Source organism: Vidua chalybeata, chromosome 16 (genome assembly GCF_026979565.1).
Source record: "Vidua chalybeata isolate OUT-0048 chromosome 16, bVidCha1 merged haplotype, whole genome shotgun sequence".
In the NCBI taxonomy this organism is placed as follows: Eukaryota; Metazoa; Chordata; class Aves; order Passeriformes; family Viduidae; genus Vidua; species Vidua chalybeata.
The window spans coordinates 8,715,452-8,735,160 of record NC_071545.1 but is presented as its reverse complement, the minus strand read 5'-3'; the positions used below and the strand labels follow the sequence as shown (position 1 = coordinate 8,735,160).

Here is a 19,709-nt window from a genome sequence, read left to right as displayed (position 1 = left end):
GTTTTTAAAAATCAGTTAGAAAAAATCCCTCATAAAACTCTTATCATAAAAACATATAAGATGACCATGGCATAAATGGTAGGACAAGTTTCTTTTAAAAAGTTTATCATGCTACAACCAAGATTCATTAATTATAATACACATTTTACAGACCTTTGACAAAATCTATACAGGGCAGAGTTATCTTAAGAAACTTTCTTTTTCTTTTTCTAGATGTGACTGAATTGATAAATAGAGTTCCCAATCCTGCTTCTGATGAAGTTGGTTGGAATTTCAGAGCTTATGCAAAGATATGGCCAGATCTTACAAACTGCAATTCACATGACTAGTCTCACTGGGTTAGTCATGTGGACTATTCACCGAATTAAAAATTAGCAGGATTGGGTTTAATGTGTGGTGGTGAACGTGTGGCAATAGATTTAGGAGGGTCTTTATTTTCCAACTTTATGCAATTAGTAATGAGCAACTTTTTTTTTGTAAGTCACTAGTCTGTGATGTAAAATGCCCCAAAATGAAACTGTAATTGAAGAAAGGCACCTTTATGTTAACTTATATTTTTGTTACAGTATTTACTTTTGCCTTTTTTGAAAGTTTTCTAGAATGTAGAGCATCTGTGAACAACATGAATAAGTAACTAAGCACAAGCCTTTCGCAGTTCTCCTGATTATAATTAGCTTTTATACTATAAAAGCTACTATGTTGTCCCTTGATGGTTATGTGCTCATGGTGTTTCCATGCAGAAAAAGGAAATCAAAAAGCAACTGACAAAAGCATCTATTAGCAAAACAAGATTTAAAATGACCAGCTTTTGATCAATGGCAGGAAAAGAGTTCAAAGTCCTTCAGAGCCTGTCCTGCTTTCAGATGGGTTGAGGTGTTTGACACTTGCCAGAAAATATGTAGCATCTTCAGAAGAGCACGCTCAACACATCCAGCTGTTTCTATAAACAAGGTACATGAAATACTATAGAGTTAGCTGTTTCTGCTTTTAGTCTAAACACAGGCATCTTGGTTGGCTTTGTTTGAGCTCGATGCCTTGGGTCTAACCAAAGGCCATACAAAAGGGAGCATTGTAGCTTTTATAATAAAACAATTGGATTATTCTACCAACTTACAGGATTACAAAGCAGGTGCTTTTTATTAATTGATGAGAGCTAAAGCTCATTTTTGATAGATAATATATATTTATTAAATGTATTAACGTGTGTTTTATAACGTACCCTTTTTTCCGCTGATTGTTGCATACTGGTATCTTATTAAGGACATCTTAAAGGATTTTCAAGACAATCAATGTGTACCATGATGACTGTACATAAGTATACAAAACTACAAAGGTTGTAAAGCATGGGCAAATGTTTTATTTTCAAAATGCTGTTCTTAACGAGAATAAAGGCTTTACTATTTACTTACAATGTTTGTGTCCACTTGGTTTTAAAATCCACACAGATTTTTTCCATTGCAGTGAGCACTGCTACAGACAGAATTGCCCCTTGGTGCAGTTCCTCAATGTAAGCAAAGTTAAACTGAAGGAAAGGGCTCCTAAAGCACATTCCTCCACCTTTGGCCACATTCCCACACTTACCCTTAGCTCTGGCACCTATCAAACCCATGGTGAGCCACTCAAGGAGCTCAGCAGCCAAACTCTTAACACAAAAGGGATATTTTTTTCCCCCTGTTGGCTCAGCAGTTTCCTGTTCTGGTTCAATTGCTTGTGCTTGTCAAAAGAAGGGGACAGAAGAATTCAGCTGGGCTTGAAGAGTGCAGAATGAGAGTTTTTTCTTCAAATGGTTTGATTTTCCAGATGTGGTGCAAGAACCATCATCACCAACCAGGAGAAAACCCAGGGGGTGGGTACTGGTGTAACAGTGAACACAGTCTGTGCAAGTGAAGGAAGAAATCCATGTGGAACCACAGCAAGTGCTAGAGACCACCCGTGTTTTATTAGGTGCTCAGTCAAAACAACTACACCTTTGACTTACATGGAATTATTTGTAGTTCTGCTACTATCTTCTCTAATTGTGAAATTATAAAGGCATAAATAGGACTGTGCTTGACAGGGCTAAGTTAAAAAAATAATGAGTTCCTTAGCAAGGGGCCCAATCTGATTTTTACTGTGCTTGGACCTGATATAAGTAAGTAGCCTGCATAAGATTGCTGAAAATGCTGACACTGGGATCTTAATTCTACACTTTCTCAGCACATGTGCTAAGTGGTAACAAAAGGGCCTTTGACTTTTCTCCCCTGCAGAAATGCAGAGCAACCCCAGCTCTCTTTGCCTTCCATTGGAATTGCAGGGGCACAGTGTTTCTGCAAATGAGACCATTCTGAACAGAGCCTGGATTTGTGTAAATTGTCATAGCTCTGCAGGAGTCAGAGAGGTCCAGTTTATGATGAATGAAGATTTAACACTTGCCTACATGTGGGTAGAACCCCATTTAATTTCATACAGAGTTTTGTTCCTGTCAGAAAAGGTTTTAAGTGAGCATTCAGGAACACAAGATAAACAAAGATTCAACATTTTTTGCTAGATGTGCACCATTCCATCTGTTTTAACAGAATTGTGCTCACCTAGATTAAGACTGAATTTTGTCTTGGCATGCTGGGTCCTTACATAACCTACCTTTGATTACAATACCTCACATGTAAAACTTTAATGCTAAAAGCGTTTCTAAATCAGTATCACAAAGTCCATGAGCTCTGTGCTTTGCAATTTTAGTGAGATGTTGAAGGATTTTGTGTACGTTAGTCCAGTTCTTCTGATTTGCTTCCCACTGCAACCATACAAAAAAAAAAAATTAACAGGCACAGAATCAAACAAGAAAACATCCATACTTCCACAGCAAATACTCTGTTGTTCAATAAATAAATCAAAATCCCCTGCCCGACCCAAAACGTGTATTTCTTCTTTGCATGGCATTTTTTTTTCATGTTTTGACACAGCTTCAGCATTCAGATACTTGCACACAGATCTTTGTGCCAGCTGTGGGAGTTGTGCGTGTGTAGCTGAGGGCAGAGCTGTTTGCTAGTAAGAAGTCACTGGATTGTTAAAAAGAAAAATTGAAAGCAGCCCTTTGAGGTTTTTGCTTTGAAGAATTTTCAATTAAAAGTCAGTGATGAAGTCATTCAGTTCACCTAGCATATAAATATATTTTTGTCACTTAGGACAACAAGCAAGGTCAATAAAGAATAGTTTCTCTATGTCTCAGTGGAAAGAAGAATGTTATCCATGTGACTGCAAAGGGTCTGCCAAATGGGAAAAATCAGTCAAACAAAGAGCACAGGGTTGCTTGCTGGAGTAAACAATTCTAAATGAACAAAAGCTCTACAAGTAAAATGTCCCACCCCCTAGTGAAAGCTGTTTTCAAAGCTCTGTATTCTTTCAGAATGTTGTAATACAGATTAACCTAATGTTTTTCTTCTGCTGATACAACAGTCTGGTTCCTCATTCTACTTGTGTGATTTCAGCTATCTTATTCTTGTTTTGATATTTTAAAATTTTACAAACTGCCTTTCAACTTAAAAAAATCCGCTTTTCTATTTCCTACACTTCAGAAGATGCATCTGTTCTATACATATCAAGCAAGTTTATTGGGAGATTTAAATATAAAAGCTATGCTAGAGGCAAAGAAAGCCAAATAAGCCCAAAAAAATATCCCCCTTTGAACATACAGTTTCAGGAGAGCTTAGTTACCCTTCCAAGGCATGCAACTGAAAACCAGCAAACAAAATCCTCTTGGTACATAGTGGGAATACTGGGCTGCAACAGGCCCATGTGCTCATTTAAGGTGCTCAGTGTGCTCCCAACCTGGAGAATGTCAGCTCGTAGAAAGCATACAGGAAAAGTGCTGTATGAGGAGGGACACAGCAACCCCTTAGAAACCCAAAATGACACTGCAGCAGCAGGAGAAACCCTGTTCTGCTGTGGTCAAGGCAATACATGTCCAGTGCCTCGATGGCACAAGACCTTTCTGGATTTTAGGGCTTCTGTTTGTACAGTTAAGGAGAAAAATCAAGAGTGGATTTAATATCCCATACAACTATGTATGTCCTGTATACAAAATAATTTCTGTTGCATTGAATTTTAGCTAATATCCCTTGATGTCATGAGGCTGACATTTGCAAATATTTAATAAAAATTGCAACATTCAGAAACCTCAGGGCTCACACACTTTCACATTAAAACGAGCAGGTGTTTTAGGTATCTGCTAGCAGTACTTTTAGTCAGTAGTGTCCTTGTCTTATCATAACCTGTGTTACTTAAGCATAACAATTTCCAATCACATCACACCAAGCAGGAAGCACAGGCTGTCAGCATAAATCTGGATTTCAGGCAGTTATTTAAATAGTTTTTGACATATACTTGCTTCCTATGCAGATAGAAAAGTAAGATGTCCTCAGGATTCAGATAAGCTGGAAAGAGAAAGAAGCTGCCTGGGTACGTTTTTTTTTTTGCTAGAAGTTTCCATTGGAGAAATGTATTTTTCAGGCTGTGACACCTCAAACTGAACTAGCTCACTTCAAATATTTTGAAATGCCTAAGGAAGATGTTTAGAACAATTTACACCACCTGATAATCCAGCCAGTTTCTTTCAGACAACACAGATCTGAAGCAATGAACATTGTAAATGTCAACATCAACAACCTGGCTTACAACTGTGCCATTCCTTATGCTGAATTTTAGCCATTTCAGTCCTAGAAGTCCTATCATTCTTTCAACAGAGTGAGAAACCCATTTCAGTTTTCCGTGCACTTCAAAAATTATTAAAATCTGAACTTGAGCAGCACGGTTCCCATTCCATCTCTGTGTGCCCGCGGTCACCATGTGCAGTCACGCAGGGCCAGCTCCCACCACTGTGGGAATCACAGCTGTGATTCTGCTGCAATGGAAACCATTCCCTCTGCTCTGCTGAGACTTCCTGCACGCTGGGGAAAGGTGTAGGGACATAAGTGGGCAGAACAAACTGCCCCAGGATGCCATTTACACAGCGGGGGTTGCTGCTGCCAGTCTCGGGGCAATGCCAAGAAAACTGTTCTCACAGAAAGCTGGATTCAGGAAAATCACAAGCACTTCAAATCCCAAGATGTTTGTGTGACTGAATGTATGAAAATTATCTACAGAGAATGCCTAATTTAAGGGGGTACAATATTAGAATTAAATAACAAAATCATGCTCATGGCAGCATGATCAGTATTTCGAATACTTTTAAAACATCAGCTCCTGTTTGAAGTCCTGAGACATAGAGGAACTGAGGCCCTTAAGTGCTGTAACAGTGTAAGTTAAGACAAAAATAAAATCTCACATCTCACTTATTTCTTCTAGTGCTGGTATTTCTACCTGAATAGGTCATATGGTTTCTCCTATCGGAACAGTTTAATTTTGTAGCACTATGTTTCAGTCTCTTTACTGTATTGTTCAGACTTTTTACTCCTTACTCTTATTTTTTTCATAGGCAGAAAACCTGATTACACTATGCTTTAGTCACGTGCATGTTCTCAATCACAGGACACTTAGAGCCACCACTGCAGTAATAAGCACCAGTGAGGATAAGTGATTAATTTCTGTGGAGGTGAGCTGGGAGTGTTCTTGAGGAGCACAACTGTTATCTGCTATTTTTGACCTGCTACTCCTACTACAATAAAGTCACCTACAACTTGGTCTGCCATGTTCCTTGGGAATGCAGCTCAGTTGATGTAGTTTATCATGTCTGTGCTGCAATGCTGAGGCACAGATGATGGCTAAAGGAAGCACTGGAATATATCTGGGAAGGGAAAATTCAAAAATCTGCAAAACTTGGAGTGGAATTTTGTCCTATTTATTTAAGCAATAAGTTCAAACATCCTTATCATCCAGTTTGGATGGCAGACATCATTTTCCTTCATCTTAATGTACAGGAGTGATGTTTTGGTTTGACACCTGGTTGTTTCAGCATAACAGTGAATAAAAAATGGTCTACTTTGGGCACTACTGTATAACACAACTGGCTTGTGACAGTGGCTTAGGAAAGGTTTATGCTCCCACACTCTATAAAGAGTGCCTTCCTTCTCCATAGAATTCTAAGAACTAAATTTAGTAATTGAAACAGTTGAAAACAGTAATGAAAAATACTATAGACTCAGACTATAAGAAGATGAAAATCCATTAAAGAAAATCTATTGGAATAACTTATTAGCAGGGGCTTAGAGTAAAATATATATATAGAAAGGAGTTTCAACCTAGCCTCCAATGAAATGCCAAAGAAGCCTGAACATGAAATTGGAGCCACCAGCAATCTTGCTGAAATAAGACCTGACTTTTAAAGAGACAGTTTTTTTATAAAGTGTTTATAATTTTAGCTTCTTACTATTGGAAGTCTGCCTGTATACAATTATTAGTGAAACCTTTCACTACAGGAAATATTCAGTCACTAGTGATAGGGAAATGATCTATTTAATACAGATATATTAATCAAACAAATGAGAAAATGGAAATTATACCTACCCATAGACACTCCTGTAAGTCATAAATCTGAAATTGAACTGTTAGAGGATCACTCAGCAGAAGAGGCTTCTGCAAAATGGATTTTTAAAAGTGACAGGACAAACCTAATTCTCCAAATTAGGAGCAGAGTTTGTCGAATGCTTAGTCTTGCTTTCATGACTGTAGAGGACAAAAAGTTTCAGGGCATTTTTTAATTCACTTAGGATCAGATTAGAAAGCAAGAGTTGACATACAGGAGATTTCCAAACACCAACATTCAGTGATGCACATGGGAAATATGGACTGAAAGATCTCTAGCAGAATTTGTTTGTGCAATGCAACATTGCTTTCTTCATATTTTGACAGGAAGACTCAGAATTCATTAGAATATATCTGAATGGCATTTTACCAACTCAAGGTGTACAAAAAGAAAAGAAATATGGGAAGAACAAGTATTGGAGTAGATGAACAACAGCCATGAACATCTGAGTTAGGAGAGAAAAAACTACAGAAAATTAAATGTACTGGAGACTATTATTTAAAAGTACCCAAGTGTCCTCCAAATCATTCAATGACCTGAGATTTATGAAGAGACAGCCACAGGAGCACAACAATTTATGGAACACAACCCTGGACTGAGAAGAAAATCCAGAATTAAGGCCACCAGCACATCTCCAGAGCATCTGATTAATGCAGTATTTTTCAATGTAAATACTCAAGATAGAAAAAGAGAATGATGAAAACAGAAAGAACTGACCAGAAATAGAAATCATCCCAGCGTGGCAGGTCCTCAGCTAAAAGCATTTGGGGATTTACAGGCAGAAACCAACATGGGCAGAAACCCAGAACTCCAGTTTTGCCAGGCAGCTTCATGAAAACTGCATTTATACCCATTAGCCCCTCTTATTTCTGACATGATTCCAACTTGCAAAATGTGACAGGTTCTGTGAGGTTACCCAACTGAAACTCTTGTGCAGACTAAACCAAAGCATCAGGTAAGAAAGCAGACTGTTACATCAGAAAAGACATCCTGGTGCCTGATGCCACAGGGAGGGCTCCAAGGGAGCCAGGGCAAGCAGCCCCTGGGTTCTGCAATGTGTCAGACACTGCTTTGTATTCCTGAGTCCTGTTTCAGCTCTCCACTAACAGCTCGTGGTCGTTCTTTCCCTGCCCCACTTCCCGCCTTCTTTCTTTTTAAAGAGTTTCAAATCTTGTTTTGCTGCAGGACTATTTGGAGGCTTTATTTTTCAGCTGGTGACAGCCTTTTCTCCAGGCTTCTAACACATCTCATAAATAGAAATTTGGGGTTTGCTTATCTAAATGGCTTATAAAAAACACCAGCAGCATTTTCAATATAAATGCTCCAGTTTTTCACTTTTAAGGTTAAAAGTAGAAAAAAAACCTAAGAAGATTGCAAAACCCATGAAGAATTTATCCTCTCATTAAAAAAAAAATAAAAGAAAAAAACAAACAAAAAATGTTTATATAATCACAGAAAAATCACCAAATTGCAATTTCCCTTTTTTTTTTTCCCATTACAGATGATTATTAACAACTGCAGAGTGATGAGTGAAAATACAGCTTTGGTGCTGGAGGATTAGTTCAGACTTGTGCTCACAGGCCCACTGCTGTGCCTGTGCAAGCACAGTTCAGAAGATCACGTGCTGTAGTTTATCTAAATGATCATCTTTCCTTTTTATTTTTTCAAACATTCCCAACGTAGTTTCAGAAATTAAATGTTACTGTAATCTTTATAAATTTTCAAAGATGTCTGAGTCCAGGGTGTGGACCAATAAATTGGATTCTGTATCATGAGTCTTATGACTTTTATCACAACATTCTCAGCTGTTAGTGCCAAGATTAAACTTTCAGAAACATCTCAAGCATTTTGAATTAAGCTTGATGAAAACCACCAGCACATACTCAGCCTTCAGTACTGCTTTGTTCTTTGATTTTCTTTTTTTTTCTTGGAAAAAAAAAAGAAATTTTAAGATCTTTTTCTATGTAAGTTGAATTTTATACTTGTGCTTTTAAATCAAAAGCAATCATATATATGCCCATATTTAAAACCATTTTGACTGCAGCACTTTTGCTTTCAGAAAGAAAAAAACAAGTACCTGTAAATACAGTCATGTTTTAAAAAAAAAGGACTGTGAAATTATTTTAAGTGCAGTGTCCTAGTGACAGCAAGCAGCCTTCCACTTTAAACCTGTTTGTAAAGCTTAGTTTGAAACCAAATTATTAGAAAAAATACAGTCAACATATAAGATCTTAATATATATATATATATGTGTGTATATAAATCTGTTATATAACAGATTAAAAGTGTAAAACCATAGAGTATGAGGAGGTCATCACAAGAATTGCATTATGAGATTAATTAAAAAAATACAGCTGCAATAAAATGAAGGCAGATGAAATTAGAAACAAATTATTTTGTTTAAAATCTTCCTCAATTATTTCAACCACCCTTGGTGAAAGTGGCAGGGGAAAAAAAGAAACTCTCACATAAAATGGATTAATTCCTTACATTTTACAGGGCTGAATTTTCCTAAATAAACCACAGAGATGCAGTCTTTAAGAAATCCGTTAGCTATTCAGAGTATGCCTTTTCCTAATCCAACATTATTACCTGCAGTAATTTTAAATATTATCTTAAGCCTAGTGTAAGATTTCCCATTTATAAATATATCCTCTTTTCAATATTTTCTTTGGGAAACGACTCGGTCCTACAAACATGCATGTGGTTGTAACTTCATTTATGGACCCAATAATAAGGATGTTTATGGAATGAATTTAAAGAAATTTCACAGTGTAGCCATTTTTTTCTGGGTTCTGAATTTAACATTTTTCTCTTCTCCAATTAATTCTGCTTTGATGTGATATGATTGCATACAGGCATCCTTCAAAGGTATGCAGACCTGACTTCTCCTGTTCAGTTTAACTTGATATAAAGCTTTTGAATCCTTCCTCATGGTTCAGGTGGAGACATCACAGCTGTAGAAGGAGTGAGTGACTGCATTTCTTTGCTGCTTGACACTATGCATCTGTTCCTGCTCTAGCACCATAAATATGCAGCCTGTTCTCCCTTGCATCTCATTCATATTTGCAAGGATTTTCCAGAACACCTCCATTTTGAGTTCTTCAGACTATTGCTGCATGCATCTTCCCAAGGGAAAAGATTATTGCCATGAAAGAAGTATTTTCAAAATCTCTCCAGATAGGTAAGTAATAACTTCTACTGCCAAAGGAAAAATACAGCTTGAAAATTGAATAGAATATAAAAGAATATTCCCTCCTGTATCTGGAAATCACCCCCCTCACCTGCTGTGAAGATTACTTTCTATCTTATTTTGATTTAAGTACATTTTCCACACACTCTGCCCTCTCTGTTACACAAGTGCCTTGCAAAGCCCAGGCTATGGTTGATTTATAAGACCTGCCAGCTAACAGGGTCACAATTGGTATTGCCATAAACCCAGGAATATTTTTTTCTTTTACTATTTTCCCTGAGAATACTGATTTTAAAAACTAAAATTTTACAAATTTAATAAAGATAAGAACAAGAAAAAAATTCCCTTAGGACATAACATAGCTGAAAGTACTGTTTGTGTAACAGCAGCAATGGTCTTTCCAAGAGCAGAGAAGTAAACACTGCAACAGTGTCAGCAGAGCGCTTGGTCACGTAAGTGATGAATGAAGATTTTGCTATTTTCATTAAAAAGTTTAAATATTTTTCAAATTCCTTTCGTTGTAAGACAGACACTTTTTCAGTTCCAGTGCTTTCCCATCAGTACTAAATCTGCACAAAACAGTGCTCAGAACCAAAATCTGCTATTTACTCACATTCTCTGGAGGTTGAGTTTTAATTAACTGTATTTTCTGAAAACACAAACTATTTTTTAATTCTGAAAAAAAATTGTGGAACAAATTTATCCCATCAGATGTGCTATATGAGAGAAAATTCCTTCTCCCTTCAAGTCTAAAGCTGTGAGCCACTAAACTGAGTCTTAAGTGGTATGCTTATCTCTATATTTTCAGTCTGAAATTGTTCAGAGTAAGGACTGTCATACCTTAAATATAGATCATTTTGTGGAATGTAATTTTACACAGCAGTGAAGCAGCATAGCAAATAAAATGCCAGCCAAGAATGCTGTAGCTTTATTATCCTGGATACATGCTGAAGGAAACTCACTTTTTTCTTTGCACTCAAGAAGAAATTTTGCCAGCATATGCATTAAGAGGTCAATGGTCCTGCAAGGTGCTATTAATGCATAAAGTAATCCTCATGCAGTTTTCACACTTTCTATCCTAGAGCGCTTTGCAAAACTAATAATAAAGAGTATAAAAGACGGACTGAGAGAAGACTAAAGAACTTCACAGGAACGAACAGGAAAGTTTCTCATGCTGTGAAGCAGTGGTTTGCATGAGGCACCATCACAGCCCTGCCTAAAACCACGCAGAGATTTTAGGGAGTGGGCCATGTGCCAGGGCACAGCAGCTCCTCTGACACTGAGTGGCCATCGCAGAGGGGCACTTCTCCTCCCCTGCATCACTTGCGCCGTGTCCCTCCTTCTGGACGCAGGGGCTGTGTCATTGCTGTCGGTGCCTTGGGCAGGCTGAGCCAGCAGAAAAGCCTCCCAGGGGTGGCAGAGCAGAGCAGAGCAGAGCAGAGCAGAGCAGAGCAGAGCAGAGGAGCCTCCGTGAAGCCACCAGTGCCCCTGCCAAGGGAGGGGAGCATGGCAGCAGCCTTGGCCAAGGCAGCACAGGGCTGCCTTTTTAATGGGGAAGTGGCTGGATCACTCCATAAAAATGAGACTTTTCGTCTCAGCTGGAAAAAGAAAAGACCCTCCAGAAGTATTTCATTCTGGTGTAGTTCTAATGAAAACTCAGCTGTTTGTTTCAAAATTAATAGACATGTTTTAACACACTTTCTGAAACCCAAAAAATAAGTGAAGAATTACTTTGGATTTGTTAATTGCAATCCGTTTACATTTCTAATATCTTCTTACTATATTTTTTAAAATATCATATACAAATATATTTTCATAAAATTGTTTTTTAGCTAGAACATACCCTTGCAATAAGGTTTCATTGTGCTGAAAATTCCAACAAAGCAGACTCTGCCTGTTAGCTCACATTAACTGAGTCTTTGGCTGATATTTCCATGGAAGGTATGCTGATCTTTCTAGTAGTGTCAATAGAATCACATTACTGCTCGAGTCATCATTTTCTAAAAGCTATTTGGCAGCTCACCATTCATCCCCTACAGTTAGATTCAACACTGTTTACAGCATCTAATAAACAGAACTAGTTATATACAAATTAAAGAGATGCTTCATTATTTTTCCTAATGTGGTTAATTTCATAATAAAATGCTGTATCTACTTTAAAAATGCTACTTTTTTTTTTTTGGACCATGAATCTTAATGCTTTATTTGTGATATCTGAGGTTTTAGTAACAATAAATACTTTTTCTGCTTGATACAAAGAGTCTAGTGGTTTAATTGAAGGGGATTAATTGAATTAACTGAATTAATGAATTCAGTTAAACCAAATGCTTAGAAAGACCAGGTTAAAAAGTAGTTGTGTTATGCTATTCATTGTTGTGTGAGTGTTCACAATCCACTTCAGCACAAAGTCAGCTGGGTTGGATGGAATCACTGGTAAAAGCAATTAAACTAACCTTGCTGGCTTTACAATGACATAGGGTTTAATGACACTAATAAACAGCAGGATAATAAGAGCAGAAAAAAGAACAGCTGGAGCACTAACAAAATGAATTATGGCATCACAGCTGAGATTGATAATGAAAACCCCTGGACAGTAACTTCTCCAACTAGTACAGCTGTTTCCAAATAGCCATCTGTCTGGGCCCCAAGGCTATTTGATGTGTGGATACTCTTAAATTAACTTAGCAGAGCTCAGTTAAGAAATTACAGAAACAGTGTGATAATATTGAAAGCTGATGTGATATTAGCAATATAAACTTATACTGGTTTAAGAAAAAAAAAAATTGAAAAGGGGTAATTTTGCATCTTTCTTTGATGTGCTGAAACAGCTGTGTGTCCTAGAGTCCTAAAATAAATGATTTGATGACAGGAAAGCTCTGTGAGAGTGATTAAAAGGAAATTTGTTTTTCCTTTAGAAACAATTGGCAAAGGAAGTCTTATCACTACATAAGTCTCCAAAACAACTTAAGCATAGTTTATAGGAAGATTAATTTTCCTCAGACACAGGAGTTTTTTAATCAATTGAACTGTCAAATGACACAGTCCACCCTTAGCCCCTATTTTTCTTCGTTGCAGTATTCTGAGAATGGGTTCACCTAGTCCTCTGAAAATGAACTTGTAATTTTCCCTTTTAAGATTTTAGATGCATGAAGACTGCAAACTATGACTGTGTAATCATCTAATATCATATTCATCCTTTTTCACATTGGTGTGTTGTAATATATAGGTTTGTTTCTTAGAAGTGGGAAACATGCATCTCCAACTTTTACTGGTATCATGGACAATGGAATGTGTGAAAAAACATGCCTTGATGAGATGATAAAAATATTAACAAATTGAAAACAGAGTCCAAGCCACAAACATTAAATTGCAATCACTTAAAAGGCATTAGCAAGCCTGCGAGCTCAACCTCTATCATTATCTCCAGAAATGCAATTTTCCAACAATTAACACTGACAGAATTAACTATGTATTATAAAGAGAAAAATTTATTACTTTTTCTTTTATGTTTTAAATTTATAATGAGAATAATTTTATGATAGGAAATTTGAATTCACTGTTTTAAGATACTTAAAGCCAGATATATCTGTGTTTTCTTTTAAAAAGAAAAGATGCCTACCATTTTTTACCAACTCAAAATAAACTGTAGTAGAGAGGTTATGAAATCCCACTTGAAGAAAACCAGTTGCTCTGCCAAAATTTTCTTTCTGTGTCAATCAAGTCTGCTGGAAGACAATGTCTCACTGATTTTATCTTTTCATCATTTTTTGTGCACTCTTACTACATTATTTAATCTTCCAGGTCTAAGCTACTAAGACCAAGAATTCAACTTCCCTTACAGCATATGAACACCCCATATATACAAACACATATAAACACAGTTTTTCCCTGTTGTGATGTATGATTTTGTTCCTCAGAATTAATTTTTTTCAGCTATAAAATATCCCTTAGGCAATTTCAAGGATCGGTAAATAAAACCTGATATTTCATAGATTAAAACTGCAACATAAATATAAATAAATGTTTAAAGAATCTACAGAGCCTCCTATCACCAGCACTTATCACTGTCCTGTAGTGTAGATTGGCCATGTGAGAGTACAGTAAAATGCAGCAAACCCTGGCACAGGGAAGAAATGATGATGTCTGGCTCCAGATCAGAAGGCTGAAGGATAGCTTTATTAAAACTATACTATATTACATTAATATACGATTTAAAGAGATACTATCCTATCCTACATACTTACTTCTTACTTACCTATCTAACTAACTTAACCAACTCAAACCACGGCTGGATCCCATTGGTCACTGACCCCAAACAACCTTCACCAGAATCCAACCCAGCAATCACTGCAGGTGAACAATCTCCGCACCACATTCCACATGGGGGAAACAAAGGAGCAGAGATAAAGATTGCTTTCTCTTCTTCTCTCTGTGCTTCTCCAAGAAATCCTGAGAGACAGAATTATGTGTCCAGAGAATGTGAATGTCACATGAGAGCACAGCTGTGACAGTGCCATCAGACTGGAGGGCACACAGTGCTGACTGCTACCGCATCCTTTCCCTCTCTTCTACACCTGGACACCACAGCTGAACAACCTCACACCTCCTCAGCTCCTGCCATGGGTGTGGAGGTCACTTCCTGCATGGATCAGGCTCAGTCAGCCATAGAGGTGGGAAAATGCAGACTGGCTGAGCAGCCAGTGGATTCTGCATTAGCAGACAAAGAGGCTGGGCAAATAATCATAATTTGATGATCATTATTATTTGTGTGCTTAAGTGAATGGTAACTTGGCCTGTCAGTAAAGCCTTGTCCACAAACAGGACAAAAATTAACACATTACAATGCCAGTTCTTGAAGCAATCTGGCCTTATTTCCCTTGGCAATTTTTTAGGTTGTTTGGGTTTGTTTTCTTTTTTTTTTTTTTTTTTAAATACTGTACAGACCAAATTCTGGTGTAAATAACAACAGGAAAATGCCAATAGAATATTTACCAGACAGAAATCCCACAGTTCAGAAAAATTGTACTACAACCCATCTGGTAAAAATCAGCTTTACATGATGAGTAGCTGGTAGGTGTCTAATCATGCCCTAGAAAATACTGTGCCAGCAAATTGTCATAGTTTTCCAAAAATATTGAATTTAGGCCCTATATTGTATTTTCCATTGCCACTTTCAGCTGCACAGGCAACTCAAGTAGAATAAGTATTGATTGTAAAGAAACAGCCAAGCATTTCCACCAGACATTACCTTCTCTCTCAGGATTAGTGTCCAACTGTGTGACCTATTTTTTAATACAACTCAAAGTATAAAAATTCAACAGAATGTAAAAAACAAACCAACCAACCAACCAACCAAAAAAACCCACAAGTTAATTCACTTACCTTTGGCTTCCTGTTTAGCCCAGAATTTTTTCACTATCTCCTTAATATGCCTCTCCTCTCTCAACTTCTTTTGCCACTGACGTAGCTCTTGTATTTCACTATCACAACGAACCTGTGAAAGGGGAATCAGAAAAGTAAACAAAAATGATAAACCTTTGTGTTATCCAGGATGAGGATACGATTTTTTTCACAAGGCTGTGGCTGGGCAAATATGTGACAGCCATCCTCTTTGCTGGGCCTGAGGCAAAAGCAAAATCCCAGGGGTTTTCAGTTTTTAGCTTACACAGAAATAAAATCCACATAATTGACAAATCCAATTGAAAACATAAATATGTCTATTAGGGGATCACTTTGATTACCAAGGACTCCTGAGAATAAGATTGCAGAGTGATGCTAATTCTTTGAGTTAATTAAAATTTAAAGCCTTATGCTGAAGGGTATTAGTGCCTTTAGAAAAGCACAACACTATAAAACCAACCCACTGACCAAAATAATAGAGTAGAAGAGGAGCATGAAGGGTCATGCAGAAGAAAATTTATTCCATCAACCTGATTCACACCTGCCATCATCTGCAAATAGGCTGACTGGCAATCCCACCCACACAATTTTCACGAACAGGAGAGCCATTAATCTGTTATTTAAAGTAATTGGACTGCATTACATGGTATCTATTCTTTGTCAGGCAATCACCCCATGAAAGGCATAATTCTGCTTCCACAAAAAAAAATTACAACAGTCAAAGGCCTTGATTTCATTTAGATGTAAGCTGAATTTTTCTAGTATTGTTTTTGTACTGGTGTAGTTCCTACTAACATAGAAGTGAAGTAGCTCTGCATCAACAGCTTTTACCACTCTTACATTTGTAAGCAGGATTTGATTAATTAGCAGTGTGTTGCCCATGGTTGGCATTCACACAATTACTGCCTCCAGTGCATGGGATCCTGTCCTCAACAGCAGTGGAAAGGGACATGCCAGCATTACCTTAGACACTGAGAATTATTATCTTCGAGTCATACTCAAATTGTAGTAGAATTATTTTTAAAATGCAGTTTCTGGGGTTTGGGGTTTTTCCTTAAATGTTTCATATAAAAATGTCATTATGTTTCAGGACTACATTTACAGAAGCTGTGGCTGCCCCGTCCCTGCAGTGTCCAAGGCCAGGTTGGATGGGGCTCTGAGCAACCTGCTCTGGTGGAAGGTGTCCCTGCCCATGGCAGCAGGGTTGGAAATGGATGGTCCTTAAGGCTCCTTCCAACCCAAACCATTCCATGATTCTAAGGTTCAGTGTCCTAGTAATTCAGTCTGAAGTGGAACAACATGGTAGAAACAAGCAGCAATAAGTTCAGTTTCTCCTGGAGACATTTTTGCTTGCAGGAAGATAACAACTTAGTTCCCTAGAACATTTCCAAATAAAAGCATATATCTTGAATTCTTACAGGATATGGTGAAGAGTTTGCTCTGTGACTTGAACTCTATTATATGCTCTTCTCCATTACACTCTGATTTTCTCCCACTTTAGTAAGACACATACAGAGCAAAAGAGCACAACTTAGTTTTCCACTAGTTATAAAAAACCCCAAACCTTAAAGAAAACAGTTTAAATTATTTATCAAAAGTATTCTTTCCTCCCAGGATTCCTCCTCTGTGGTGCATCTAAGAATGCAGTAAACAGTAGCTGAACTCCCATAGCACTTTTCAATCCACTTAGGAGAAGATAACTTGCTATGTTTCAGACAGTGCACTGGCAGAGCAGAAATACAATACAAGGTTACTCGATCAATAAAAACAGACAAGACTTTTGCTCAGTGACTTGAGATCAGATACATTATAGACCTCCAATAATATTCCATTATACTGATATAGTTTTGTTGTATCTTCTATAAAAGTTACAAGGACTTCTTACAAGGTTTCTATGAAATTTTAAAAATTAAAGAAGTTAGAGCTATTAGTGACATCTTCAGCTATACAAAAAAAGAGATAATTTTCTATTACACTCATCAAATAGTATTTGGAAAAATATAATCTAAACACAGGATAATTTCTTTAGGCTTGCAAGAGACATTTTTTCTTTTATGATGCCATGTATGGTTTTATAAGCCAAATAATTCCTTATTATATGGAGTCAGTTTGTCTGCACAGTAAAGGGTTAAGGAAATGCTTATGGGACACAATTATATAAACGACAGAAGTGCAAGAGGCAGGGAGATAGAGAAATTACTAGCTCTATATGGAAATACAAAATTTCTGAAAACATGATGTGTCCATTTACAACTTCAGCTGTGGCAGACCTGTATTTTGGCCCATGACAGGGCCACAGCTGTCTCTGTATATTGAAAATAAAGACAATAATTCTTAACAGTTAAAAGATAAAAGGCAAGAATAGTAGCTTCTGTATACTCTCCCTAAGCAAATAAAACAGTGGCAGTGCAGTGAAATACCCAGTGTAATAGAGTTCTGAGATAAAGCAGAGGCAGATACTCAAATACTCCAAAGTCAGCATTAAATCCAAGCAGTAAAATGAGCTCCCAGAACAAAGTGTCTTTCTAGAAAAGTGACCAAAAAAAAAGGAAAAAAGAATACAGATATGCCACCTGCAGTAAAACAGGTGACAGGAATGTAACAAAATACATTTAAAAGTTCCAAATATGCTTAATAGATTAGAGTTCAGCATAGTTATAATGTAGTTTAGCCTACTGATAATGCCTTAGAAAGTTATTCTGCTTTGAAACCAGACTGCAATGCTAGCATGATGAAAAAGCCATGACTTAGCAGCAAAATCTCCAGGCAAATAGAGAGAGAGTCCAGAATCTTGTCTAAAGAACTGACATGTCTCTCCTGCAGACCAGCACTGCCTGAAGCCCTGGAGGGGTCTTAGCCTTGAAGGGAGAGTTCACTCCTACACTTGCTGTGAATAACAGGGAATATTTGTGTGACCTTCTGGGTTAAAGCCTTTGCTGGTAGCCACAGCTTGCTGGAAAGCAATATAAACTGTGATAGCAAAAGCACAACTACACCTTGCAAGATACAAAGCAAAATTGGAGCATTTTGATCTTCAGCTTTTGCTCAGAGTATGTGTAGTATAAAATAACACTGAATATTTACATAATGCTGTCCAATTTCAACTCTAAGATATTACAAGATTTAGTCCAAACCCCATGCTTTCAGTGCTAGGTGAGAACATGTAGCACAACAGATAAGGACAACACTAAAGGTTCACCCCCAGACATCAGAGGAAATTCTATAAATGAAAAATTTCTGTTAGTCTGGAATAGTTATGCAAATTTTAAAGATTAAAAAGATCCCATTAAAAAATGGCACTAAGCAAAGATTCTGCAGTAGAGGGATGAAGGAATATATCATATTTCGCTGGAAAAGTGCCTGGAAAATTGACACCTAACTGAATACTGCCTTGGCCTGTGACAGATGAATGGAACCTCAATAAAAAAGGATGGTGGAAAGTGAAAATGAACAATTCTGATGACAAAGCTGTCTCAAGTCTTACTTGAGTGCTCCTCCTGGCCCTCAAAGAGCCCTCTCAAGATGATGTCCTCCTTTCTGTGATTGCCTCAGAGAACTCAGCAGCTCCATTTTCCACTGCTATTTGTTGTGGAATTCAGTTCTTGATTAAACTTGAAATAATTGTCAGAGTGCCCATCAATGTCTTTGTATGAAAGATTGTAGCAAGGACTTGGTTGATGGCAGCCATTAATTACTACAACAATTAAACAAGTGTTTTTCTGAATGTGCTGCAGATAAGGATGAATTCACTGTTTTGACCATGCTTTATTATCAGAGTTCTCAAGATTCTGTATCTATAGCTTTTTTCCCCCCATTACATAGAAAAACCTTTACTGCCTGACCCATTTTTGCATTTTTTGCCATGTGTTTTTGATACTGGCATGCTCAGACAGCTGGAGATAGCAGAAACAAGTGAAGTATCAAGAGAAGACTGATGCTCAGTCAGTTATATAACTGCCTAAATCAATATGGGCAAGAAAGAACCTCAAAAAATAACCTGAGTCCATAGAAAATATCTCTTAGAAGACCAAGGATGAAGTACCCTGTCTCTCCATCAGTGTCACATATCTGTGTGCTCATGTTTAATTATCCAGTATTATCACACTGTGTAAATTTTTATTTCAAAAGCAGAATTTCAAAGTTCTAAATCCTCTGAATTAAAAAACAAGTTTTAATGAAAAACTTCAGAAAATCATTTAAAACTTTGACACAAAAATATCTTTAGAATGCAAAAAGGCATTATTTGTAAGTATTCAGTTATTATCAGCTATTAATGTTAAATCAGCATTAGCTGACTGAGCTATTTATTTTAAAAGCAAATAATCTGAATTCTTTCATAATTTTTCATAACATACTTATCATTAATGTTATGAAATCCCCTTTAAGCTTAGTGTTCTATTAATCTGCAAGCCCAAGGATAACACATTGCCCTATGTAGCAATTTGTTACTAATGGTTTTTATTTTATATTCTGATTGCAATTTTTAATTTTTAAAACCCCATGTTCTTTCACCTCGAATAAGGTAAAACATTAATAGCTAATTTTATAGCCTGAATTATTTTTTATGTCTCCTACCTTTTATAGCTAGAGTTTCTCTCTCATTTCTGGGAATTGGTTTAG

The 19,709-nt window shown here is 37.0% G+C and overlaps 1 protein-coding gene across 3 annotated transcripts in view; it reads right to left on the bottom strand.

The window, feature by feature from the left end:
• Positions 1–1,334: 1,334 nt before the first annotated feature.
• The window catches only part of IQCK (IQ motif containing K), a 38,629-nt gene continuing 20,254 nt past the window's right edge, over positions 1,335–19,709 (bottom strand). For all 3 annotated transcript variants that reach the window (XM_053957859.1, XM_053957858.1, XM_053957860.1), the window contains exons 8-9: positions 15,072–15,183; positions 1,335–2,770 (exon numbers count right to left, since the gene is read on the bottom strand). In XM_053957859.1, coding sequence (XP_053813834.1) covers positions 2,742–2,770; positions 15,072–15,183 — 141 coding nt within the window. In that variant the 3' untranslated portion in view covers positions 1,335–2,741. The remainder of the gene's footprint in view (positions 2,771–15,071; positions 15,184–19,709) is intronic.